The sequence below is a fragment of the Tasmannia lanceolata genome, unplaced genomic scaffold, assembly GCF_043159265.1.
Source record: "Tasmannia lanceolata isolate RefF3 unplaced genomic scaffold, GAP_Taslan_0.1 ptg000024l, whole genome shotgun sequence".
NCBI classification, from domain to species: Eukaryota; Viridiplantae; Streptophyta; class Magnoliopsida; order Canellales; family Winteraceae; genus Tasmannia; species Tasmannia lanceolata.
In genome coordinates this window covers 10,109,976-10,137,500 of record NW_027518701.1, presented here as the reverse complement: position 1 = coordinate 10,137,500, position 27,525 = coordinate 10,109,976, and the positions used below count along the sequence as shown (strand labels likewise).

At 37.5% G+C, this 27,525-nt stretch overlaps 2 protein-coding genes across 7 annotated transcripts in view; both read right to left on the bottom strand.

Moving 5' to 3' along the window:
• LOC143857351 (F-box protein SKIP23-like) overlaps positions 1–9,574 on the bottom strand; it is a 17,770-nt gene extending 8,196 nt beyond the window's left edge. Inside the window, exons 1-2 of one of the 3 annotated variants that reach the window (XM_077367781.1) lie at positions 9,330–9,574; positions 9,087–9,195 (exon numbers count right to left, since the gene is read on the bottom strand). In XM_077367781.1, coding sequence (XP_077223896.1) covers positions 9,087–9,159 — 73 coding nt within the window. In that variant the 5' untranslated portion in view covers positions 9,160–9,195; positions 9,330–9,574. Of the gene's footprint in view, positions 1–9,082; positions 9,196–9,329 lie in introns of all 3 variants that reach the window. The other 2 variants (XM_077367782.1, XM_077367783.1) reach the window with 2 other exon arrangements.
• An 8,121-nt stretch (positions 9,575–17,695) lies between these two features.
• LOC143857257 (uncharacterized) lies at positions 17,696–27,439 on the bottom strand. Of its 4 annotated transcripts, none has more exons than XM_077367675.1 (6): positions 27,308–27,439; positions 20,612–20,857; positions 20,448–20,508; positions 18,277–19,380; positions 18,019–18,119; positions 17,696–17,858 (listed from the first exon to the last, which is right to left on the bottom strand). In XM_077367675.1, the coding sequence occupies exons 2-4, from the start codon at positions 20,840–20,842 to the stop codon at positions 18,614–18,616; spliced, it is 1,059 nt and encodes a 352-aa protein (XP_077223790.1). In that variant the 5' UTR covers positions 20,843–20,857; positions 27,308–27,439; the 3' UTR covers positions 17,696–17,858; positions 18,019–18,119; positions 18,277–18,613. The 4 variants fall into 4 exon arrangements, with proteins under 4 accessions (XP_077223790.1, XP_077223788.1, XP_077223787.1 ...); XM_077367673.1 differs by lacking the exon at positions 27,308–27,439 and adding an exon at positions 22,815–27,201; XM_077367672.1 differs by lacking the exon at positions 27,308–27,439 and adding an exon at positions 26,108–27,201.
• Positions 27,440–27,525: the final 86 nt, after the last annotated feature.

The window sequence follows — 27,525 nt, the reverse complement described above, 5'->3', positions numbered from 1 at the left end:
TACACTCAACCTCATATTTTGAAGAGACTCTCAAGCCTAAAGAAAGTTCTTCTTCCAGGCTACCATTAACAAAGGAGGAATGGTAACTCCTGATGATCCAGGAGAATCCTCTTCTTGCTCTGGAAGACAGCTATTCGCTTTTTGTGCTTTCTGGAAGCTACTCAGGCTAGAGTCTCAAGTCGGGCCGATCACTAGGTATAGACTGTCGGATTATTCTGTTAAAAGACACCCATTTACCGTTACACAAGCACTCTTTCTTTAAGCTACTTGGGTTCGGAAAAAGGGTTGTGAGGAGGCAAAAATGGGATGAGACTAAGGTGGTGGGTATCCGGCTGCTGGAAGAAAAGCCTACGAGTAGAAAATCTCTGGGATTCCTGAACAAGATTCCGAAGGTTTTTCTCCTTTTCCTACCAGTCTCAGATCCAGCATAGCATGGAGGAAGTTCTTTCGGTTTGACAACTTGCCCAAAAGCACAAACTGAATGATTATCTAGATGATGATGACAAGTCTGTTTTGATGAATGCCTTGCCTCTTCCCTGTCTTTGAAAAGATGAGAGCGGGACCTCAAGAAATAAAGGGTAGTAGATGAAGAATTCGAAAGGGAAGTGAAATAGTTATTCGACGGGGTGGCATCGCATGAAAGTGTAAACCTCACTGTAATGGTTGACCCTGAAGATCATTTTTTGGCTTGTTACTAGCCTAGGAGTATGCTCCTAGCCATCCTTATTTTATATATAGCTTTTAGAGTTCGCATAAAATTCTGGAAAAATCAACATGAATCCAGGCTTAAGAAATGACAGGCTAGCCCAATTTTGAGCTTGTTTTGATATGTTGGGTCCACCTAGTGATGTTAGAAAATTAGGTTGAATCACCACCCTTTTGTATGGCAATTCCTTCTTTCATCTTCAATTAAAAACAAAGATTAGTCCAATGCCACCAACAACCGTTTCTAGTGGGGCATCTAATTCAAGAAGAAGTGACAACGCAAGGATTGAAATTAAATTTACAGTCATAAGCAAGCTAATAAATCCCACTATATTTCAACACTTTGCTAAATGTCTTCTTCTAAAAATTTGGAATTCTAAACCTTCTTTAACATTCTAAAATTTCTACAAACCTTCTGATCAACCCAAAAGAGTATAACCTTCAAAATTTTCAGGGGTGTGCAGTCTCACATTTCTAAGAAATTCAGAATTGAAGGAAAAAAACCTAATATGTTTAGGGAGTTTAAGAGAAAAGAACATATTATTAGATGTTATATAGGGGTGCAACTAGGGTCAGGTGGGGGTCGGGATGAGGCCAACCCGACGTGACCCGAGGAACCCATTTTTCCAACCCGAACCCGACATGTTTTCCAACCTGACGAGGTTCAACCCGATCCGACCCGAAGAACTCTTTTTCCATCCTGGAACCGACCCAACCCGAGTTTTTAATCTTACAAAACAAAATTTTGATAAAAAAAAAATGTCGGATTTCAATCGGGTCGGGTTGCCCAAACCCTCAACCTGAACCCGACCCGACGCGACGGGTTCAGGTTGCACCCCTAATGTTATATGCCTCGTATCTTGGACTGAAAGTCCAAAGAGCAATCCAAAAAAAAATCAGTTACTGAGATTTAAAGAACACAGATTTTCTGATTCTGGAAATTTTGCGCCAAGAAAAACCCGATAAAGAGCATGCCTTATTGGTATCTACAAGACAGCATCATATAAAGAAGAGGGCACAACACATCATACGAATTGAAGAGGAAAGCACAGCAGAAGATCAAATATCTAACACGAACGCTCTGCAAGTGCAATCTATTCGGACAGATCCCTTGAATGTCGGAAAATTGGAATGAGAAAGAGACCCTATGTGATGCCATGTTGGAATGAGAGGAGAGAGAATCTTGGTGATGCCACGTAGGATGAACTTGACAGTGAAACTGTTCAGCTCAGAAGTGAACATATCTCACCCAATTGCTATTATATAATAGATAGTAAATAGAATCGGAAAACTTGGGTAGCCATGACAAAGAAAGGTGGCTCTAAGCCTCATGATCACGAAGTACATAATCAAATCATCTGACCTACCGGGGCGTGAACTAAGGAATATTTAGGGGCAGGGACAGAGCCAGGAATTTCCTCTAGGGAGGGGCAGGGGCAGAGCCAGGAATTTCCTCTAGGGTTGTTATAAGCAAGGTTTTAAATTTCGGTTTCGGAATGCGTTTCGGTCCTCACCGAAACCGAACCTAAATTTCAGCCAAAATTTCCGGAAATCTGACGAAATCTTCTAAACGCCTATTTTATAGGCTATATAATTTTGACGAAATTTCGGTAATTTCAGCTGAAACTTCGGGATAATATTAAATAATGAATTAAAATCAGATTTTTTGGAGATATTCCTTAAATTTCGGGGAAACAAAATTTCGATCGATGACCGAAATTTTGTAACGTTTCGATTTCACCCAATTTCGGTTTCGGTCGAAATTTTGTAACGTTTCGATTTCACCCAATTTTGGTTTCGGTCTCAACCCGATATTTTGGACTGAAATTTCGGATTTCGGTCGAAATTTAAAACCTTGGTTATAAGGGTGGCGATCATTTCCACTTGGCTATTAAAACCACTGGCAAACTTTTTTTAACAGATTTTCATGGGTGATGAGAAAGTTGCAAAGCTTTGGGCTGACTCTTGGGGGGGTGAATATTCAACTTACCGAGTTGCCAAACAATCTCCAAGTTCCTAAACTTTCTAATTCTAATAATGAGAGAGTGGTAAGCCTTATTCGACCATATACTAATTGTTGGAATGAAGAGGTTTTCTATCTATCCAGATTGTATCTACTGTGATACTAGACATCCCAACACACGATATTGGTACTTCTTATGTAAATCGACCATCTCGGTCTTTATTTTAATAAAATTGACGATCATTCAAAAAAAAAAAAAACACACGATACTGAAGTTTGGAAGTCGTGCTAGTAGTGGGAAGTTTTCTATAAGGTCTGAATATTATTCCCAAATAACTCTATCTATGAATTTCAGCATGCTACTAGTGGAAAATTTTCTGTAAGGTCTGCCTATTATTCCCAAATAACTCCATCTATGAATTCCATTTCCTGTACTCAAACCTTTTAACTTTCTTGAAATCACAACTGTTCCCCTCAGGTGGAACAATTTGGTTTCAAAGAAAGTATTTATTTCATAAACAAGGATATAGGAAAACTTCTCTTATGGCCTCATATTTGAGCCCAAGTAGCATATAGGGTGAATCAGTCTAGAAAAAATGAATACTCGAGTCCTTACAAGTAACAAGTTCAATGTTCTGCTTCAATGACAGCAGACTTTAGTCTTTAAAGTAGTGAAAAAAAAAAAATTCAAGTTCAGGGGACGGGAATGCCAAAGTCAAGTTCAGGGGACGGGAATGCCAAACTTATTATTAGTTACTTGAAACTTCCTCTGATAAAAGATGTTAGAATTTAGAAATATTGTGACCATCCATGAATGGGTCAAACAGTCTAGTGGTCTGAGAAAACAATTACGAATGGTAGCTCTCAAGACACAACCTCTATAAGGAGTGATATAGATTCGAAGCCGCATAAGCAAATCACAAATCTTAAGAATAAAATTAGTTGTGTCGTTAGGAAGTTAAACAAAGAAATATTTCTGAGCTGATGTTTAGGATGTAAGACAAACAATATAAGTGGGAACTTTCAATGTCCTGATGTAATTTTCAATTGCATTGTAGTGATCTCTGGTCTCGGCTTGCTAGGATAGCCACAGGTGTAACTGAGATCCGAAAATTACAGATATGGAGCAGGAAGAAAACTAAAGAGCACATTGCTGACGACAGAGATAATTGTGTCAAACTAGTGAACAGAGGTAGGACCTATTCTTCCAAGTGTTACTCGAATTTCAATAAGGAATCTATCCAGGTCAGTTCATGTGTGGAAGATAGATACAAGTTACTCAGAGGCTTGAAATCAGATTAGAGATCATTACAGAATATGATCTCACAGTTCCAACATAGATGAAACATGAAGTTAAGCTGAGATCTGTTCTAGAATTTGCACATAACTCTTCAAATTTTATTTTAGCTATCAACCACAAGTAGATCAGGATCCAAGAGGATCAAAAGGAATACTCGGGACAACAAGGAGGGGCTTCTATGCAGGAATGATAGTTGCTAAAAATCAAACAGGATCAGCGAATTTCACTCAGATCACTAGCAGATCTCAATATCTTCTTGTGACCTTGAGCTTTCTTTTCTTGCTTAGTAAGTCCACCAGTATAACTCTCAGATCTCTAGTTAAAAAAAGCAGTAGAATCCATTTCAAAAAAAACAAAAAAGGAGTAGAATCTATCTTGGATTAAACTAGTGTTGTGACAGCAAATTCTCATAATCAATGGCAAAATTTTAACATGAGGCAGTTCGAATTTGTGATGAAAGATCACACTTGACTTTCAAGAAATTATAACAGATTATGAAGGATTATTAAATCAACAAATAACAGAATTCAGGATAGGATGGAGCTTCTTTGGAACAGAATTTGATGCATATGACTAAACAGTCAAAGTTCATTAAAGAATGAAGGAGATACTGCTATCCCACAAAAAAAGAATGCTTTTAAAACTTTCCTCGCATAAATTGGAGGGCCACACCGGTGACCATAGTTAAAAAACTCACTCAGACAATAACTCGGCCAAGGTAAAAAGGAATTGAATTGGATGCGCAAATGATTCGCACAATTAACTTTTCATTAACTTGGGTAAGGGAAAGGAGTTTTTGATTGATTTGATAGGGAAAAACTTGGTCTTGGATCAAAATTCATCCAAGGAAACCAAATTGATTTGGGCGGGTCAATTTTTGACTCTGAGAGTTTTTAAACTATGTATCTCACAGTTTAGTGGTCCAAAAGAAAAGAATCAAGGACAAATTGTAGCTCTCATAAGTCATAACATAGAAACTTTGTGAGGAGTGCCACCGTGTCGAGACTTAAGGGGTGTGACCTTCAGGACCGAATCAAATTCTCAACAATGAAAGTGCGATACTAAATCTCCAATAGACCAACATGGCAACATACCACCTCCATTCAGCTTTCCTAATATAAGAATAACAACATCTCATGGATAAATCAAGATATAACCACAATTATATATATATATATATATATATATGTTTTATTTTTATTTTTTTTCTTAAATCAACATGAATACAACATATCCACGTAAAAGGTGACTTTTAAAAAGTAGGACGAAGTTTACAACCTTACTACACCATTCCAAAACAGAGCAATAATAATCAAACATGAATACAACATATCCGTATGAACTTTCTCTAATAAAACATGTTATAAAAAGTGACTCTAAGACCAGTCATATGCAGCCAAATTGATATCTTTTCTATTGCAATCTAAACCAAAACGAAGAAGACCAAACTTGTTTATAAGGACCTTGCAAAAAAATCTACCTTACGTCAGTTGAGATGTCGTGGCAATAACTCATTTGTTACCGTCTTACTCTAGATTCGCTATTGATGGAAGGCAAATGGGGTAATTTGACATCAGACGATGATTTTAAACGGACGGTTTGGATCATCCAATGATACAAAAAACCCGGTATTTTCTAAAGGGTGCACCCTGGGTTGGCATTTTGTTGGGTTTGGGTTAGGGTTGAGGCCTTGGTCAATCCTTCGTAACATTTTCGATTTCACACGCATTCTTTCCGCTCTAGCTCTCTGTACACGTGGCCCTCGAAGCGAGAAACGGGTCACCCGCGCGTTATTTCTAATAATTTTGTGTGTTGGATTTGGACGAGATGGTGATAGTTGTTTAAGCAGGTGGGTTTTAATTCTTTCAAGAAAGAGTCAAGTTCTTACCATGGATTCACGTCTCTGTTGCAGAAGGTAGGGTTTGAGGGGTAGGTCTTCTAAGGTTTCATTTTAGGGTTTTTGGGTTTTCCTGTTTTTTTTTTCTATTCCCTTTTTAGGTTTAATGAAAGAAAAGGGTTGTAAAGAGGGAGATTTTATATGGTGGCCGACCTTTACATGTAAAGGTCAGAGAGAGAAACCACCCTCCACTTTGGATCGAAAATCAAGGGTGGCAGGTTTCTCTCTCTCTCTCTGCCCTTGTTACAAAACGGTCGGCCACCATATAATTTCTCGTAAAGAGGAATGCAGTGATCTCTAATCATCCATGAACCCAACTTTTTGGGTTTCAATGAGATGCTAGCTGTTTATCTTTTTTCGTTCATTGGATTTTGAGGTCATGTGAGTATATTTTGGAGATGAAGAAACTAATGATAATTTTAAATTAATGGAAATTTCCTGTAAACTAATTGTAGTCCCGTGCGATGCACGAGGCGGCCCAAAAAATAAAGATTTATAAGTTACATTTTTTTTTTAGAAAATTTCTGCAATTGAAATTTTGGTAAATGTTGGTTTGCTATTTGGAATTCTTGGTAACCATTTTGTAACAAGGGCAGAGAGAGAGAGAGAAACTTGTCACCCTTGATTTTCGATCCAAAGTGGAGGGGGGTTTTTCTCTCTCCGACCTTTACATATAAAGGTCGGCCACCATATAAAATCTCCCTCTTTACAACCCTTTTCTTTCATTAAACCTAAAAAGGGAATAGAAAAAAAAAAAAAAAAAAACAGGAAAACCCTAAAATGAAACCTTAGAAGACCTACCCCTCAAACCCTACCTTCTGCAACAGAGACGTGAATCCATGGTAAGAACTTGACTCTTTCTTGAAAGAATTGAAACCCACCTCCTTAAACAGCTATCACCATATCGTCCAAATCCAACACACGAAATTATTAGGAATAACGCGCGGGTGACCCGTTTCTCGCTTCGAGGGCCACGTGTACAGAGAGCTAGAGCGGAAAGAACGCGTGTAAAATCGAAAATGTTACGAAGGATTGACCAAGGCCTCAACCCTAACCCAAACCCAACGAAATGCCAACCCAGGGTGCACCCTTTAGAAAATGCCGAGTTTTTTGTATCATAGGATGATCCAAACCGTCCGTTTAAAATCATCGTCTGATGTCAAATTACCCCCCCCCCCCCCTTTGCCTTCCATCAATAGCGAATCTAGAGTAAGACGATAACAAATGGGTTATTGCCACAACATCACAACTGACTTAAGGTAGATTTTTTTGCACGCTCATTATACTCTCATTCGCAGCTTGTCTCCCGGTAGAAGTAGGGCATCAAATACCTACCAAAAAAAGAAGTAGGGCATCTCTTTTGTTTCCAAAACGCATCTCCCAGTTGAAGTAGGGCAAGTCTTTTTTCCTTCCTTTTAAGCATCTCAATCAATCTCTCGGTGTCTCTCTAATCTCAACGTATATTCGAACAACCTCAGATTCACTGGAAGGAAAGAGGAAGCCATGAAAGTAAAAGGTCAAAAAAAAAAAAAAAAAAACAAGTTTTTTCTTCTTCCTCTAATTTGGTCTTCTTCGTTTTGGTTTAGATTGCAATAGAAAAGATATCAATTTGGCTTCATATGACCGGTCTTAGAGTCACTTTTTTATGACATGTTTTATTAGAGAAAGTTCATACGGCTATGTTGTATTCATGTTTGATTATTATTGCTCTGTTTTGGAATGGTGTAGTAAGGTTGTAAACTTCGTCCTATTTTTTAAAAGTCACCTTTTACATGGATATGTTGTATTCATGTTGATTTAAGAAAGCTATATATATGAGAAAAGTGTAGCTATATATATATATATATATATATATATATATATATATATATATATATATATATTTGTGGTTATATCTTGATTTATCTATGAGATGCTGTTATTCTTATATTAGGAAAGCTGAATGGAGGTGGTATGTTACTATGTTGGTCTATTGGAGATTTGGTATCGCACTTTCATTGTTGAGAATTTGATTCGGTCCTGAAGGTCACACCCCTTAAGCACCCCTTAAGTCTCGACACGGTGGCACTCCTCACAAAATTTCTATGTTATGACTTATGAGAGCTACAATTTGTCCTTGATTCTTTTCTTTTGGACCACTAAACTGTGAGATACATAGTTTACAAACTCCCAGAGTCAAGAATTAACCCGCCCAAATCAATTTGGTTTTCCTTGGATGAATTTTGATCCAAGACCAAGTTTTTCCCTACCAAATCAATCAAAAACTCCTTTCCCTTACCCAAGTTAATGAAAAGTTGATTGTGCGAATCATTTGCGGATCCAATTCAATTCCTTTTTACCTTGGCCGAGTTCTTGTCTGAGTGAGTTTTTGAACTATGGTCACCGGTGTGGCCCTCCAATTTATGCGAGGAAAGTTTTAAAAGCATTCTTTTTTTGTGGGATAAGCAGTATCTCCTTCATTCTTTAATGAACTTTGACTGTTATTAGTCATATTCATCAAATTCTGTTCCAAAGAAGCTCCATCCTATCCTGAATTCTGTTATTTGTTGATTTAATAATCCTTCATAATCTGTTATAATTTCTTGAAAGTCAAGTGTGATCTTTCACCACAAATTCGAATTGCCTCATGTTAAAATGGTTGGGCCTGTAGCTAAATGGTTGAGGCTCTGTATCACAACCTTAAGATGGCAGGTTTGATCCCAGCTTAACTATAAAAAAATGTTATTGCAAAGAACGGTCCAATAGCCCTAAATTATCAGAATAGTAAATTATATATTCCATGCTTCCCATGAAAAATTGTGTCAATCCAATCATTCACATTGATAAGCTCTAGTTTCTTTGAATATAAATAAAAGTTGCATACAAAAGCAAAGGGAAAAAAAGGAATGTAGAACAAAAAGAGTGGCAACTTTTCCCCACTTTCCCCAAATTTAATTACCAATTCAAACAATATAATTCCCACAGCAATCTCGAAAATAAGAAATATGAGGTATTTTTTTGAATCGCGGTTACAATCTACAACAAATAAACAAAACTAAAACCCTAAAATTCATACAAAGAAACAAAAAAGACAAAAAGTGACTGCTTTTCCCCAATAATAAAACCCATAAAGAAAACCATTAAAACCCTAGAAACAAAAAAAACCCTAATTCAAACCCTATAATATGAAAAGGAAAGGGAAAAAAAGGAATGTAAAACAAAAAGATTAAAGTATTACCCACCCCTCCAAAGCCCTCTTCCATTTCGAAGCAAAATAAAAAAAGCCCCACCCACAAAACCCTCTTTGGAAGCCATTATTTGAGCCCAAACCCCAAGTTCGATAGGGGTAGGCTACCCAAAAGAAAAAACCCCAAGTTAGACAGGCGTAGACTACCCAAAAGAAAAAACCCAGGAAAAAAATATCCCAACCCACCAAAACGTTCTCCCACAAAACCCTATTTTGCAGATATGATGTGAAAAATTACCTTATCCAACAAGAGATTTATTCGAAGGTGGGGAATCCTCTTCTTTAATGGCAGCTCCGTGCGATTGTCGTGAGGAATGAGAGCAGGAAGGGTTTTGAAACTGTGGGGACGGAAATAAAGTAAGGGACGACGACAGGACTCTTGCAGGAAATGCGTGGCTGGGAAAGGAAAGGTGGGAATTTTTACAAAGCAAGGGTATGTAATTTCAAAAAACAGACGCAGATATTTCCCAAATCAGTGAAATCTAAAAAGATAGATTACTTTGGAATAGGAAACATTGTGTGGTTTTAAAGGCCCAGCAAAAAAGGAAATTTATTAGAAAGCAGAAAATTTATTAGAGATGATGGCCAAAGATGTCTTACTATCTCATTTGAAAATATGATTAAATGAAAATAATCATATTTGCAAGGGATTTGCTAGGGACTTTCACAGAAAGGCTGTTATAAGCAATTTAAAAATGAAAATATAAGCTGAGCTTGCAATTATTAAAACATGGTAGCACCAATATCAATAGCCTTTTAATTTTTTTTATTCAATACTGAGAAAATATTTTGTATAAAAATCTTGGCTTCTTTCCAATAACCCTAGATACTATTTGCCCATGTAGATGTAATTGCCGATTAGATGATCGAGTTCATCCATATTGTGGGCCATATTTGGATGGACCAAGTTATAAAACCACATGCATCAAACAATATTGACCGACTTAGAGGTGGTAGGTCATCCATATTGTGGGGCATATTTTTGGGTGGATCGCATTAGAAAACCACACGCATCAAACAATATAAACCATCTTAGTGGTGGCCATGAATCAATTGAGATATTATTGTTGGCCATGAACAAATTGATATAGGTTCACTATTTTTCACCATCATATATGTGGTTGGACAATTAGGTAATTCAGATCATCCATATAGTGGGGCTATAACCACATGCATCAAACAGAATAAGTAAGAATATGATACATATAGTATAAGAGTTAAGTGAAGCTACACATACGTGTAGCTAACTTAGCTACACCAACGGCTTAAAATACAGTAGGCCCACATTGTTTGGGTGATCCAAACCATTCATTTGATAGACCCTCACATTGATAGGGTGTGCCCAAAAAATCAGCTCCATAGGATCATCCCCACCCTTCAAACTGTGGAGGCAAAAATGGACAGATTTGACGCGTCCAATTTTGCCTCCACAAATCGTAGGGTTGGGATGATCCTATAGAGTTGATTTTTTGGGCACACCCTATCTATATGAGGGCCCATCAAATGAATGATTTGCATCACCCAAACAATGTGGGGCCCAGTGTATTTTAAGCCGTTGGTGTAGCTAAGTTAGCTATACGTATGTGTAGCTACACTTTTCTCATAGTATAAATACGCATTATTAAAATTTAGAGCATGCAGTATTACACTGTTAGAACACTTTGTTGCTTACAAGCTTTATGCTTATGTAATGTTGTTGCTTTGTTTTCATATACTGAGTAGCTGGTGTTTCTTTTGAGATCTGTAAAGAGACCATGCTAGAGTGTGAGTATAGGTTGTATATACTTTTGTTTTATTTGGTCAGATGTTCTAGACTCAAATGTATATATGAGAGAGAGAGTTTGTATTATGTACATCTAGATCAATGTGGATATTATGTTTATTATCATGCTTATATGGATAAGTTATTTGATTCAGAGGCCTTACACGCATGCCGGGTTGGCCTAGTGAGTGTGCGGCACCTGTCACGTGCCCTGAGGGTCGGGTCGGGGTGTGACAATACACGTTTGGGAGATGAGCGGGGAATGAACCGAAAATAAAGGAATACTAAACGATTTTGACCAAATCTTTTTCTGTATTTTTTCTTTAAAGGCTTGCTATGCATGGGAATGCCTTGGAAACGTGGGGAATACGAAGAGAGATATTCGCCATAAATACGGAATACAGCTAATATATATTAAATCTCATTAACGCATAGGGATACGTTCTTAATTACTTCTCTGAAAGCAATTATATGTGTGTTATCTAATATTAGAGATACCACACATATAATTGTTTAGATAACACATAAATACGGAATATAGCTTGAAATACCGTTATTTAATTCGGTATTTAATTTTGGGAAGCTGTGGGTGTGACACGTGGCACAACCTCAGCTTCCCACATTCAACTTTACTTATATATATATATATATATATATATATATATATATATATATATATATATATATAGGAAAATGTTGGTGAGCTTAAGCTCACCAAACTTATGGTGAGCTAGCTTGCCCAATCACATGGGGGCCCACTTTGTTAGGATGATCCAAAGCATTCATTTGAAAGTCCCTTACATAGATGGGGGGTGTACTAAAAATCAGCTCCATAGGATCATCCTAACCCCTCCATTTGTGGAGGACAAAAATGGACAGACACAAATCTGCCCCATTCTTGTCCTCCACAAATGGAGGGGTTAGGATGATCCTATGGAGCTGATTTTTGGTACACCCCCTATCTATGATAAGGCCTTGCAAATGAATGGTTTGGACCACTCCCCAAAATGTGGGACCCATGTGATTGGGAAAGCTAGCTCACCAACACTTTCCTCTCTATATATATATATATATATATATATATATATATATATATATATATATATAGATATAGAGGAAAGTGTTGGTGAGCTTAAGCTCACCAAACTTATGGTGAGCTTAAGCGCCCAATCACATGGGGGCCTACTTTGTTAGGATGATCCAAAGCAGTCATTTGAAAGGCCCTTACATAGATGGGGTGTGTACCAAAAATCAGCTCCATAGGATCATCCTAACCCATCCATTTGTGGAGGTCAAAATGGACAGACATTGTTTGTCCACAAATCTGCCCATTTTTGTCCTCCACAAATGGAGGGGTTAGGATGATCCTATGGAGCTGATTTTTGGTACACATCCTATCTATGATAAGGTCTTGCAAATGAATGGTTTGGATCACCACAGAAAATGTGGGACCCATGTGATTGGGGCGCTTAAGCACACCATAAGTTTGGTGAGCTTAAGCTCACCAACACTTTCCTCATATGTATATACTAGTAAAAAAACCCGTGCCGACAAAGAATTGTACGGACCACATAATAGGCTGATCCAAACCGTCCATGTGATGGAACACAACATAAAAATGTTGTGCCCCAAAAATCATTTCCATAGGCTGATCCTAGCCCTCCAATCTATAGAGGTTTCAATAATATGTTGTTCCTCTTAAATCGGATGGTTAAGATCACCCAATAGATTTTTTATTAAAAAAGCATAAAGGAGGGGGGTGGGATTGAAATTAAATGGCTTTAATGGGTGCCTTTGTTAAAAAGCATAAAGGAGGGGGTAGGATTGAAAATATGTGGTTTGAATGGGTGCATTTGTTAAAAAAAAGTCAAAAAAAGTGATGTGTAATTCTCATAGAATTTTCCAAAAATTTAAAAAATTCTCTTCTTTTCTCTTCTCCTATATTAGGGTGATCTTCTTCTTCTGTGAGCTTCGCTAGTTCATTATTTATTACTGACAACAACTTATATTCTTGTATTTTAGTCTGCCACAACAAGCATCGAGTTAATATCTGTACATCTCCTTTAATCACTGTGTCCACTTGTTGCAATCTCATTATTCAAGCATAACTAAAATCCTGTCTTCTGTCATAAACACACAATTATTTTCAGACACATATGAGATGCTCTGTTTCTAATTGACACTTATATCTATTCGTTGTCTGGATTTTTCATGACTCGTCTGAACTTTCAGAACATGTTCATATTATTGTAATTAAGTTCTCCGAACGCATAGTTACTCACTTACATTGCAGGTTCGTTTTTCTTTATCAAATTTTTATAAGTTTTCAGTAGTCTTGATGTTGCTATAACCAACATGAAGTTCTTACATGTGTTCTTCTATGAGAAGAGAACCTGTAGACGACTGATTCTATTTAACTGTATTTTTAGCTTAAAATCAGTCTCTTTCTAATAGCATTTTAGTGTAGAGCCTTTACTGTATATCATTAAAAGGTTATTCAAATCATAATGCATTGATGTGCCAACTCATCTGAAAAAATGTCATGAATTTTGAAAATCAAGATAAAACCTTCAATGTTGTCACTCAACGCATGGTTTTTTAAAGGCACATGCCCAAAATCATTACAATGTGTAAATAATAGAGCAATTACTTAAAAACACTCCTTCCTCAATTTTTCTTATATGTCTAAAACAGTTTTACAGCATTTTTTTTTATAAAACATTTATTTTTTTTCTTCCCCGTGCATTGCATGGGGTGTCCACTAGTATATGTATGAATGTATGTATGTATGTATATAGAGAAAACAGTTTCGCATATGGCCTATCTGCGCTTGAGTTTTAAAGCAGAATATGATTGGTCCATCATAGTGGGTCCCGCAGTTTGTGCTATTTTACAGCTCAAAGAGTATTTCGAGTATTGAACAGCACGTTCTGCGCTATTTGACAAAAAGCCATTCGAAGACTTCTCCTAAAGTTGTTAACAAAGAGAAATCCCCCTTACGGTTGTCTCTAACAAATCTTATAGGTACGAGTTGTAGCACAGCTAGAGAACGTTATGCATTTAAAGAAACATGGGACTTTGGTCCACCGAATATGATATGTCGAATACTTTTAGCCTAAGGTAGTTATGCTTTTTTCATATATGCAGCGGGTGTATGATGTGTGGTGGTGTATGTAGAAGTAGAGGTGCAACTTGGGTCGAGCTCAACCCGAACCCGACGGGTTCAACCCGATTTTGGCTTGGGTTAGATTGGCATCTTCTTAGGTTGGGTTGGGTTAGGGTTGGGAAAAGCCAACCCAATTTAGTTTCTGGTTGGGTTAGGGTTGAGGCCTTGGCAACACGACCCGACCAAAACCCGACCTCCATCCTCTAATTTTATCATGTTTTTCTTAGGATTATTTTTTTTTTCTTGTATTTTTCTATTTGGCCCTACATGAACCCGAATCCAACACGATTCAACCAGAAACCAACCAGATTTGGAGGCAGGTTGGGTTAGGGTTGACCATCCTCAAGCCGACGCTTGGGTTGGCTCAGGTGAGGGTTGAGGGAATGATATCTCAGGTTGGATAAGGGTTGGCGTCAACCCAACCCAACCCGACCCGAGTTGCACCCCTATGTAGAAGCCCCAATGGACATACATGTGTGTGTGTGTGTTGTAATAGAGAGAAAGAGTGAATATGGTATTTGAGGGCTGGTTGTCTGGTAGTGTGGTGTAAGGAGAAAATGACGTGTACAAATGCTATGTGTGTGCTAGTGTATGTGCAAGGAAGATGTTGGTTATGAGGAGAATGTGAAATGTGTACAAGTGCATGTCAAAGGAAGATGTTGGTTGGGCTTGAAACTACCCAAAATACTCTCTCTCTCTCTCTCTCTCTCTCTCCAACTTTCTGTTTCTTTATTGAAGGTAGAAGGAAGGAGCAAAGGCACGGGTTCAGATCAATTGGGTGACTTGTGAAGACAAAACAGACTTAAAAATGGCAGGGAATTATCAATCAAATCTGAGTTCTACACTAAGCACATGGAACTGTCGGTGAAAGCTTCACATGTAATTGTCTGGTGGAAGCTTCCCTTTTAGGTGTAGCTTTATACAAACATTTCCAATAATGTCAGGCTTTTGGGAAAGACCTTGGCTATAAATTTCTTTGCGAGAGCTATAAATTTCTTTGCGAGAGTTATAAATTCAGAGGTGTTTTGTTTTTTCAAGTTTAGAATTTCTGGTAATCAATCCAATCTGAAACACTATTGCCTATGAGGTGCAAGCACAGGTGGTGAATTTTAGACCAGACCGTGTTCTGCATCCAGATATTGATAGGTCTACACCAACAGAGAATTCTGGGTGTTTTAATTCTAATTCAAGGGCTTTGTTTGAATCCGTGAAAGCTGAATTTATGACTTTTGAAACCAAATCTGCTAGGTGCCAGAAATAGTAAATTTTGCAGTTGTTATTTGCCACTCAAAATGTTTTGCATAACTGATCATTAGAGGTCACAATTCAATACTTATATTTCTATTATTTGCACTAACAATATTTGATGATGCATTGTGAATTGAATTTATGGCCATTCTGGCATTTGTACCTTAATTTCATCAGGATGTATGAATTATAAGTCATCCCAGATTTCTAAGGAACAAATATTCCTTTGCATGTGATGGTTCTTGTTTGATGTGGGTCCTGATGAGGTATCTGATCTGGTTCCTCCGTAGTTTCTTGTACTAATGGTCAGTTTAAGTCACAGTTCTTGCAACTTCTTAGAGCTCATATCCTCCAGAAGTCTTTTAATCTTTTCTGTTAGTTATTTATTTTTATCTATCTACCTCCTTTGTTTTTATGCCTTGTTGTAAGAATGTCACTGCACACTACATTAACCACCTTTTTTCTTGGATGTTAACAGCATTTGAGAATGGCATTTGCCTGCAATCCTAAGTGTGCAATGCAACATAGATAAAGAATCACCTCAACATATCCATAAACCATTTCCTCTGATCCCACAAAAAATGTTTGGCTTCTTTATCACAACACACAGTAACAGTAAAAGAAACCCTCCAGAAGGCATTTTACGATTTGTGGAGGTAAAATGGACGTGTATAAACCTTCACAAATTAGTCCATTTTTTGCCTCCACAGTTCGAATGGTTAGGATGATCCTATGAATCTGATTTTTTGTGGATAGCCTATCTATGTGAGAGGGCCTTTCAAATGAACGGTTTATATATATATATATATATATATATATATATATATATGAGGAAAATGATTGTGAGCTTGAAGGTCCAAACACATGGGTCCCACATTTTTTGTGATGATCCAAACCATTCATTTGCAAGGCCCCATCATAGATAGGGTGTGTACCAAAAATAAGCTCCATTGGATCATCCTAACCCCTCCAAAAGCGGAGGGCAAAAATGGGCAGATTTGTGGCAAACGGTGTCTGTCCATTTTGCCCTCCACTTTTGGATGGGTTAGGATGATCCTATGGAGCTGATTTTTTGTACACACTCTATCTATGTAAGGGCCTTTCAAATGAATGCTTTCGATCATCCTAACAATGTGGGCCCACACGTCTTTGGGTGCTCAAGCTCATATAAGCTATATGAGCTTCAAGCTCACAATCATTTTCCTCTCTCTCTCTCTCTCTCTCTCTCTCTCTTTATATATATATATATATATAAAAGGGAAAAGGTTTCCGAGGTATCGCTCACCCTGAGCAGCCCTTTAAATACCCCATCTCCCATAGTTGGTTGAGTCATCCAACCCATTGGTTCTGTAGGTTATAGGTAGGATTATGGTTATGGTTAGGGTTAGGGTTATGAGTTATGGTTATGTTTATGATTAGTGGAGGTTTTCAAATGGATGGCTACAAATTAAACTCCTATAAATCGAATGATTAGGATTATGGTATGGAGGTGGTTTCTTAGGGACACCCTATCTATGTGAAGTCCTATAGAATGAGTGGGTAGGATGAGTCAAACAACATGTAGGTAGTGTTATATAGAGGCTTGCTCACCCTACGTGATACCTTAGAAAATAATCAAATAAGTATAAAGGCATGTGAATTGTTATCCCTGAAAAATAAAACCACACCAAATAAATCCAAAGAAATTGGCAGACATGTACACTATGAATATTATAGGCAGAAATTTTTTCACGTCATTGTAACAGAAGAAAATAAAAAAATTAAGAAAGCAGGCCCGTTGAGCACTTCATAGAGACAGCCATATAGAAACAGAGAGCCCTTTATAAAAAGCTATAGGTGAGGAGAGGCAGAAAGCTCGCAAAGAGAGCAAGTAAAAGTAAAAGAAAGGAAGAGAAGAGCAAGTGAGAAAAGTATAGCCTTTGAATTGAATCTGATCTGAACCGTGATTTTCTTTTGCACAAACGTTGGGGATTTCATCAACATCACCAGGACTCGGAGAATACCGGGATGTATCATGCAATGGAGAAGAAAATTCAGTCTCTAAAATGCTAGAAAGTAAAAAAGCAGGCGGCAACTGAATCTCGAAGAGGCTCGATACATTGGTATGGATTAGGGTTTCTTCAAGTATCTACACAACCTAGATTTTGAGCAAGAGAATCCTACACCCTAAAAACAGAAGCGAATATAAACCCTAAAACTGAGAAACCCAAATAAGAGATTGGAATGGAACGGCGGGAAGAAATTAGAGCAGGTGAAAATGGTGTAGGGTTTTGAGAGCTGGAGAGGTAAGGGTCACGGTAGGAAAGGGAAGTGTGTGTGTGTGTGTGTGTGTGTGAGAGAGAGAGAGAGAGAGAGAGAGAGAGAGAGAGAGAGAGAGAGAGAGAGGTGGACACTATGCATGGAAACAGAGAAATGCGTGGAGAGGATAAGAAGGGAATTACAATGTATAAGCTGGGATCGACTGGCCCAAAACTGGTCAAAGTACAGTTGTCGAGTTAATAGTTTTTTCAAAAAAAAAGAAAAAAATACATTCGAGACTTTCCCGATCTGCTTATATTTCACGGCTGGTGTGTGTGTCTGAAAAGGAGAATCTGCAAAAGGTAACTTCATCATCTTATAGTTGTTAACCGTAATGTTAAAAACTTTATTGCAATGAGCTACTTCAGTCAAACTCTTTAACAGAAACAATGACTTCCATGTTATGACCTAGGTTTTGAAATCATTATTTCCTGTTCAACAATGTTAACTGACCTCATATCCAAAGCAACAAAGAGCTTCTGCATTCCAACAAGCATGCTTTTCAAGCAGGCAATCCCAGAAAGAAGTACATGAATGGCATTCTGCAGCTCCAACTAAAGAAAATAAAACAAGACTGTTAGATTCACTTCCATCCATGTTAAAGCACTAATGAATTGCTAGCAAACTTTAGCACCTGAAGGCATGAAAAAAATATGAATAATAAAAAGAAGTTAGAACATTGGAAATCCTGCAATTTCTCGTTTCCCATACCTTAATATGAGGGACATTAGAAGAAAAGGTTCCTATACTATACTCCCCATGCTCCTTTTCCTGGAGAACATCAAATGCTTCCCAAAATTGGCCGTAGCACATTTGTAAATCACATTTATTTTTGGTTTCAACCTGTATATCCTCTCCACACCGAATCACTTTTGTTTTTATCAAAAGGGCATTTGGATGCAAAAAGTTTGCAGAGTTCATTTCGGAATCCACAACCACTAAAGGATTTTCAATTATTTGAAGTGCTTCAGCAATGATGTTGAGAAAGTTAGGTTTCCCTCCTGTCCAAAGTTTCTTGCAGAATGCTGGTGTAAGTTCTGATATAATATCAGTCCTTGTCAGACGATTTGCTAGCTAGTAAACCAAAATTCCGACCAGTGTTCAGATAAGCTAAACTAATCATAACCATCAGTCGCAATACCAACAAAGGAAACTGGTCTGCTGCATTGATTTTGGATCTCCTAATCCATCCTAAAGTCTCATTTCTATTAAGCATAGCATTTTTAACCATTTCCACCACGGAATCAAAGGCCGCAATCAAAGAATTATGTCCAATAGCATCAGTTACTAAACAGGTGACCAAGTTTGCTTCCTGGAATCGAAGTCTTTCCGCACATGAAGATCTTGTCCTGAAAAAGTAACCTTGGCAAGAAGATACCAGAAAAAGAAGTCGTTCAGCAATATATACATAACAGTGAGGTGATATACATCCAACTTTTTCCTTCCAGTTGATATTAAATGTACATTTCAAGGCAGCTTGGAGCTTGCTGCTGACCAGAGAGATATGCCCGGATCCTGATTCCATGTTCTCATTCAGTGGTTCAATGAAATGTTTCCATGGTGCGATCTGAACAAAATGATTACTGATTGACTGATACAATTCATCAGGTACCATTCTAGACATGAATAAAAGCATCACCACCCTCCGAATTTCCACATGTGTTAGCCTACCCTTTATCAAGTAAATGTTTTCAGTAAGAACTTCTAATTCCAGACTATTTACAGCCATCACAGCAAGAGACCAGCATCGTGTAAAACAGTAGCCAGCATCCTCAAGACTTGACGCGCCACATTTTTCCAGATATAGTGTTGTACCTGCATTAATAAAAAAAAATCACACACAATATATTCTTCACAAACTCCAAATAGCTGAATATTATACCTCTCAAAATATCTAATTTCCAAAGACCTGTCAAAATATGCTTTTAAATGCTCATTCAATCATTAGAAATTTGAGCAGATCACCCACTAAAACACACAATATTACAGCAAAGAACATTTCTTGTTAATGTTATGATAGAATTATAACTTGTCACTAGTTAGTGTTCTGAAGTAGAGGTACAAACCACTTCTGAACTCCATGGATTTTGCATGAGGATTTCTTATACGGAAGCCACCACATGAGTATAAAAGTAGCTGAAATTCTAGGCGACGTGGCAGTTCCCATATGCAAGAGCACCATAGGAAGTAGCGAAGTGTGAAAGCGACTAGAATTATTGATATAAAATATAGATCTGAAGGGGACACAGACATGGGACAACCATTGTTTCCTGGCCACATGTCCTCCTTCCATTAATAAGCAGCCTAAAGCAACCAGGACATGTGGTGGAAATACACTGGCTGTCCCAAGGAGGGCATTCTATTTGTATGTCCCTTTACCATTTTCCTAAAAAGAATAACAAATAAAAGCCATTTTCCGAATCACTATTGCCCCACATCTGTTATGTGAGTGCCAACAGTTCGATTCAGATACTGAGCTTTATCAGCAATCAGACCATTAGGATCACCCCCAGTGGGAATATTTTTGGGGCATCTCATAGGTGTTACTTTTCAAATACAATCACTTGCATCATATTGGTAAAAATGGGTAGGAAGATTAGCATAAAAACTTTTAAAAATGGAATACATTTCAACTTTATGATGTATCAAATAGACCATGTAAGTAAATATATTCAATTCTAAAAAGTGATCGGACTGGATCTCCACACATTAAGAGTGCACAAGAGAAAAAGTAATAAAAATAACACATATAGTTCAGATTTTTTTTATAACACTTCTAACAGAATCTAAATTAGTAGCAAAGTTGGAAACATGAAGGGCAGTGGATAAGGAAAGATCATGCAAAGTTTGTTTATAATACTACTAACGCGGTAAGTTATTACCTTTGACATGCGGCTCAACAAAGCAAACCCCGAGGAAGGGGAACTGCTCTACACCCAAGACCTATCAGAGAGAAATTGTAATTGAATTCGTAAATTTCCATTGTAAGATGAAGACAAAAACAATTGCCTTACTATTAACAATTAACAAAAGATCAATGATTTACCTGAGACACCGATGAATAATCCGCCTCGCCGACGGCCTTGCTGGACGACTGGTCGACACCCTTCCCTATCCAAAAGTTCTTCCAAATCTTGTTGATACTTGAATTTGTTGTAACACTCGGGACACTCAATTGTATGTCGTTGATATGCTGTTCAACTGCATTTTTTGTTGGAAAAGATCTTTTGCAGCAATCACAAATAAAAGGCTTAGGTTCTCTTCGACCTCGGGCCATATTGAGGGTATAGTACTGAAAAAAAGATAGGAAAAATTCGAGTTTAATACGTTGAAAAAAGATAAAATATATTGGAACTCCAAAACAAAAGTTCTATGAATAAAACGAGTTTCCACGTTTTGGTTTTAGAAAACGGTTATGTCCACATATGTGTGCACGCATATCTCTCTTAATATGTAAATGCAAATATGAATAAGAAAGTCTCTCTGATTAAACTTGGAAAAACAAACAAACAAACAAACAAAATGGGGAAAAAACTTGTAGACTCTCAAGACTTACCATGGGAGGTCTAAAACATCGGATAATCAAGTTCCATAAAGATCATACGTGTTTGGCATGAAGAAGAAAGCGGAGGAAAGTTTTGTTGAAGAGAGGGTGAAAATATCAAATTAGGAGTGGGAGCATTAAGGTTCCTTGCGTGTCATTATCAAAAATGTAACATTTAAGCCACTTGAGAGTATATATGCCCATGATCCAAATTAGTTGGAGATTTTGTAGGGAATCCTAATTACATTGAGATTAGGAGTTCTAATTTGTCGTGGGTTGGAGTTTGAGTCTTATTAGACTTACTAGTTCAGCCCTGTCATATTGGAATTAGGAGTTGTCTTAATAGATTTATGGTTTATCTTTTCTATAATAGGAGAATGAAATAGAACATGTCTTTCTCCTAGCTATGGTGATCGTTCAAGCCAATGAGAAGAACCTAGGTCAGGGTTTCTTTAACCTTCTTCCACTCCTCTTCTTCGCCTCTTACCTTCCAACTTACCCTAAGTACTACTCCACCTACCATGATATCGTAAGCCCAATGGTTCCCACCTTGGCATTCCCATCTTATTTTGATGATTCAAATACACAAGTGATTTAAGATCACTAATGTGTTTAATTGTCTAAGTTGTAGATTATAATTGTGCTAAGACAAGATTGCTTGGATTGAGGCCAAGAAGCTCTCATTGGACCACGTTAGGAAGGCCAAAGACATTGGAGATCCAAGACGAATGAAGACTTGAAGAATCGCATTGAAGATCGAAGTCATTTAGAATGTATAAGATCAAATCCTAGTTTAGTTGTTTAGAGGCATAAATAATTAATCTCACATACCCTAAATGATTAAGAGATTGTCCTTGTGGTGTTCCAACACTTTGGAACCCTCATAACAATCCCAACTTAGTGTAGAGTTGGAAGCCCAAATAAATAAATAAACAGAATTGAAAATCTGCTGAAATTAGGCTTCTCGGAACTCCGAGAAATTCCTCGGAGCTTCGAGATTTGGTCCAGTAGCTTTTTTCCAACTTCTGTTTATATTCTCGAAACTCCGAGAAATTCTCGGAACTCCGAGATCACTGTAACGGGAAGAAATTATAGCCGTTGGTAACTCTGCCAGATTTACCACTATGTCCCTCAAAGGGTCATATTTGGTTTTTCTATATATATGGGCATTCCAAACTTCCCAATCATCAATCCTAACACTCTAAAAACCTATTGGAATATCCTAAGAGTGAATCAAGCTTGTTTATGCTTCTCATCCTCTAGAATTAGGATTTGGATCATTAGGCTCAAATTTGTACATCTTCTACAAATCTTGTAAACCCTTGTGAGGGATTTTTTGTTCTTTCTTTTCTTTATCAAGAAGGTTGTATTCGGGCGAGTGTTCGGAGAAGCGGAGCCCACTTTCCGTGGTGAGGATTGCCACCAAGGTTAAATGCAGTTGGAATCGGCACCGATCTTCGCCGGAGTTAAGAAGATCAAATAGTGAAGCCATCAACGGGTTTGGTTGGTGGAGTGGAGTAGGCCTCGCGTTGGAGGACCGAACCACTTTAAATCTCGGGTGCACTCTCTCTTTGTCTCTTGCTTTACATTTGCATTGCACTTAGGATTTAACTCGTGTGCTTAATTTTTATCTTGATCTCTTAATCTTCAAAATTGGGTTAGAAGTTTTTCAAAAGGTTAAAACTTGTTAGTAACCTAATTTTACCTCCTCATTAGTTGCCATTACGGGCCTACCCTTGGAATTTCACTTGGTATCAGAGCCTTGGCTCTTAAAAGATTTTCTTTTCTTGAAATCTTTGGTAAATTTTTTTAAAATTTTAACAAGGGAAAGATCATAAGATCATTGGCAACTTTCTAATTGTGAAATGTCAAATATAAATGGAACCGGACTCCCGGAAGGCCATTCCACAACTAGACCTCCTTTCTTTGATGGGTCCAACTATGGACATTGGAAGACAAGGATGCGCATCTATCTTCTTTCGATAGATGTAGAGCTTTGGCATATTGTAGAAAATGGATACACTTTGCCTTCCAAGCCATTTGAAGAATGGAATGTCGTAGAGAAAAGGCATGCAAATTTAAATTACAAAGCTATAAATTCTTTGTTTTGCGCCCTATCTACGGAGGAGTTTAATAGAGTAGCTCTTTTTTATTCCGCCAAGGTTATTTGGGATACTCTTGCCGTTACCCATGAGGGAACATCACAGGTCAAGGATTCCAAAATAAACTTGTTAAAGAGCAAATATGAAATGTTTAGAATAGGTCAAAATGAAAGTATTTCCGAAATGTACACCTGATTTTCTAAAATTTCAAATGAATTAGCTAATCTTGGTAAATCTTATCCTACTGATGAGCTTGTAAGTAAGTTGCTTAGGTCACTTCCTCTACATTGGGATCCAAAAGTCACCGCCATTCAAAAATCAAAGGATCTCAAGACACTAACTATGGATGAGCTTGTAGGATCTCTTATCACTCATGAGATGCTCCTCACTAGCCATCAAGAAGAGAAGAAGCCGAAAGAGAAAGAAAAAGAAAGTCGATCTCTAGCTCTAAAGGCCTCCAAGACGGACTCATCATCTTCAAGTGATGCGGATAGTGATGAGGAAAAAGCGTTAAGAAAATTTAAAAGCTTATGGAGAAAGAAGCATAAGAAGGATAAAAAGAAGAAGAAAGAAGAAAGTGAAGTAGAAGGAGGAATAAGGTGTTACAATTGTAAGAAGACGGGACACAAAAGACCGGAATGTCCACTTCTCAAGTCATCTTCCTCAAAGTACAAGGGAAAGAAGAAGGATTGGAAGAAGCATAAGGGTCTCGCCGCCGCTTGGGATGCGTCAAGCACGTCGGGCAAAAGTTCAAGCGAAGGGGAAGCTAATAAGGATGATCTTTGCTTCATGGCACTCACCTATGAAGATGAGGTAAATTTAAACCCCTCTTATAATTCATCAAGTAGTGATAGTGGAAACATATCTTATGATGAATTATGTCTTACCTTGCATTCTCAAATTTCAAAAAATAAAGTTCTTAAAAAATCTATTTTAAAATTAGAAAATGAACTTGATGTTTTGAAAAATGAGTCATCTTCTTCCATATCTAAATCTCAAGCACAAATTGAAAATTTTAAACTTGAGATTGAAACCCTTAAGGGTATTTTGGATGAGAAATCTTGTCAAATTGCTAAACTCCAAAATGTGGCAAGCTCTTCCAAATCTTATGAAGATGAATCTAATGATTTTCTAAATCAAATAACACATCTTCATAATGAAAATGAAAGGTTAAGATTATGTCTCCATGGATTTCTAAATGGTGATAAAATTATTGACATAATCTTGAAGAAGGCTAGTTATAGACCTAATCATGCATTTTATGATATGACTAGTCTATCTAACCCTCATGTTAGATGCCATTATTGTGGAATAAATGGTCATTACCAATTCCCGTGTGCATCTAAAATTAGGGATTGTGGTGGAACCAAGAAAGCTTGGGTTCCCAAAGCCCACATATGATTCTCTTCATATGTGCTTAGATTAGGGGCTTGCACTGAAAATTGAATATCTTTGTATGGTTATTTAAATATCCCCTCTTGTATTGAATTTGTTTTTCCAATAGGGGGAGTTCTATGATTGTCTTTTTCCTTGAAAAAGGGGGAGCTTAAAATTTGAAAATTTTATCCCTTTGATTTTCTTACCCCATCTTTTTGATAGATGCCAAAGGGGGAGAAAAATCTAGTGTAAGGAAATATATGTGTGCTTTCATTGGAAAATCTCTTGTGCTTGTTATCATAAAAAATTGGGAGATTGTAAGCCCAATGGTTCCCACCTTGGCATTCCCATCTTATTTTGATGATTCAAATACACAAGTGATTTAAGATCACTAATGTGTTTAATTGTCTAAGTTGTAGATTATAATTGTGCTAAGACAAGATTGCTTGGATTGAGGCCAAGAAGCTCTCATTGGACCACGTTAGGAAGGCCAAAGACATCGGAGATCCAAGACGAATGAAGACTTGAAGAATCGCATTGAAGATCAAAGTCATTTAGAATGTATAAGATCCAATCCTAGTTTAGGTGTTTAGAGGCATAAATAATTAATCTCACACACCCTAAATGATCAAGAGATTGTCCTTGTGATGTTCCAACACTTTGGAATCCTCATAACAATCCCAACTTGGTGTAGAGTTGGAAGCCCAAATAAATAAAGAAACAGAATTGAAAATCTGCTGAAATTAGGCTTCTCGGAACTCCGAGAAATTCCTTAGAGCTCCGAGATTTGGTCTAGTAGCTTTTTTCCAACTTCTGTTTGTATTCCCGGAACTCCGAGAATTTCTTGGAACTCCGAGAAAATTTCTCGGAACTCCGAGATCACTGTAACAGGAAGAAATTATAGCCGTTGGTAACTCTGCTAGATTTACCACTATGCCCCTCAAACAGTCATATTTGGTTTTCTATATTTATGGGCATTCCAAACTTCCCAATCATCAATCCTAACACTCTAAAAACCTATTGGAATATCCTAAGAGTGAATCAAGCTTGTTTATGCCTCTCATCCTCTAGAATTAGGATTTGGATCATTAGGCTCAAATTTGTACATCTTCTACAGATATTGTAAACCCTTGTGAGGAATTTTTTATTCTTTCTTTTCTTTATCAAGAAGGTTGTATTCGGGTGAGTGTTTGGAGAAGCGGAGCCCACTCTCCGTGGTGAGGATTGCCACCAAGGTTAAAGGCAGTTGGAATTGTAATCGGCACCGATCTTCGCCGGAGTTAAGAAGATCAAATAGTGAAGCCATCAACGGGTTTGGTTGGTGGAGTGGAGTAGGCCTCGTGTTGGAGGATCGAACCACTTTAAATCTCGGGTGCACTCTCTATTTGTCTCTTGCTTTACATTTGCATTGCACTTAGGATTTAACTCGTGTGCTTAATTTTCATCTTGATCTTTTAATCTTCAAAATTGGGTTAGAAGTTTTTCAAAAGGTTAAAACTTGTTAGTAACCTAATTTTACCTCCTCATTAGTTGCCATTACGGGCCTACCCTTGGAACTTCAGATATCCTCTCTGCCCCTTTAGTCTACACCTGCGCCTTCCCCTCTCCTCAACCAGCACCAAGTCCTTTCCCCTTTTGTCTATCAGCATTGCGACTGCCCATAATAAATTCCAAACCTGCCAAACAGCTTTGCCCACCCAGATTTGATTTGTAATCAGTCTAGATCCAAAATCAACACTTCAAACCCTAAACTGCAACCTGCAAACCTACCCTTTAAAAATATCAACATCATGCTTTAAACCCTAATCCCCTTATACATCTTTTGGGTCTGGTACAGACTTCAAAGAGGATAACAGTCCCTGCTCCGGTCACATAAACCAGTCCTTACCAATACCACACAGTCCTATACCTCCATAAACAATCCTTCAATACGGATTCTCTCAGCTGTTTCAGACCTGAAACAATCCTAAAGAGGATTCTCGTAAAAAAGAAAATTCAAGAAATCAATCCTAGTATGAAATCAAAACCTTCAATAACCCCAAAAAACTAGAAGAAAAAACTACGATCTAATAAAGAAATAAAGAGGATTCTCGTAATAAAGAAAAACAGATCTAATAAAAAAAATTCTCATAAAAAAATTTACAAGGAAAACAGATCTATTAGAGAAATGATTAAAAAAAAAAAAAAAAACCAACATCGATACGGTCGGTACTGCTATTTACCAAGGGAATTAGGGTTTCCAGTTCCCTACAATTTTGCAGAGGAACCGAAACAAATACAGAAAAAAGGTGATTACCAGACAGAACAAAACAGCGAGAAGATCAAAAACTACTCTAACCGATTCTCCAAAGAGAAAAAAACGATTTCCAGATCTCAAAGGTAAGGATTCAAAGAAAAATCCAAATGCAAAAAAGGGAAATAAAACCACAGAGAAACCAAAAAATGCAGTAAGAAAGAACAGATTGAATTTCACTCCACAGAAGCAAGAAAATATAAGCGAGACAATCTTAAAGTAACGCAATCGATTCACGAAGAGATTAGGGTTTCACAAATGAGATTAGGGTTTCGCATCGAGAAAACAAGAGAAATCCCTCAGAAGGCCAAGGACTAGTACTAGTAGCGTTGGAGGAGATTGTGTTATATATAAGTGCATGCGGGAAAAAGTAGGGTCGAGTAATTTAGTCTTTTGCAATGAGTTGTTCCGCGGGAAAAAATGTACCTCAATCGGACGGTAAATCGCCTAGTAATTCACAAGTTCACTTGGCGATGATAAATGGGTTTTTGCCAACGGGTGGCCTACGGCGGTCCGCACCTTTTGAGATTTTTTCCTCAAAGTAAGGGAAAATTCAAGATTCAAGCGTGATTAAATGATGCTTTACAAGTGCCAGGGCAATAGTTAGCAGAACCCATACAAAAAGTCAAAAATTGCATAACCTT

What these genes read in the sequence shown, in the direction of transcription:
- LOC143857257 (XM_077367673.1), bottom strand. An exon ending in ATTATTCATCGGTGTCTCAG is followed by an intron (nt 20,509 to 20,611) that starts GTAAATCATTGA and finishes TCTCTCTGATAG; the next exon opens with GTCTTGGGTGTAGAGCAGTT. An exon ending in TGTTGAGCCGCATGTCAAAG is followed by an intron (nt 19,381 to 20,447) that starts GTAATAACTTAC and finishes TTATTAATGCAG; the next exon opens with GTACAACACTATATCTGGAA.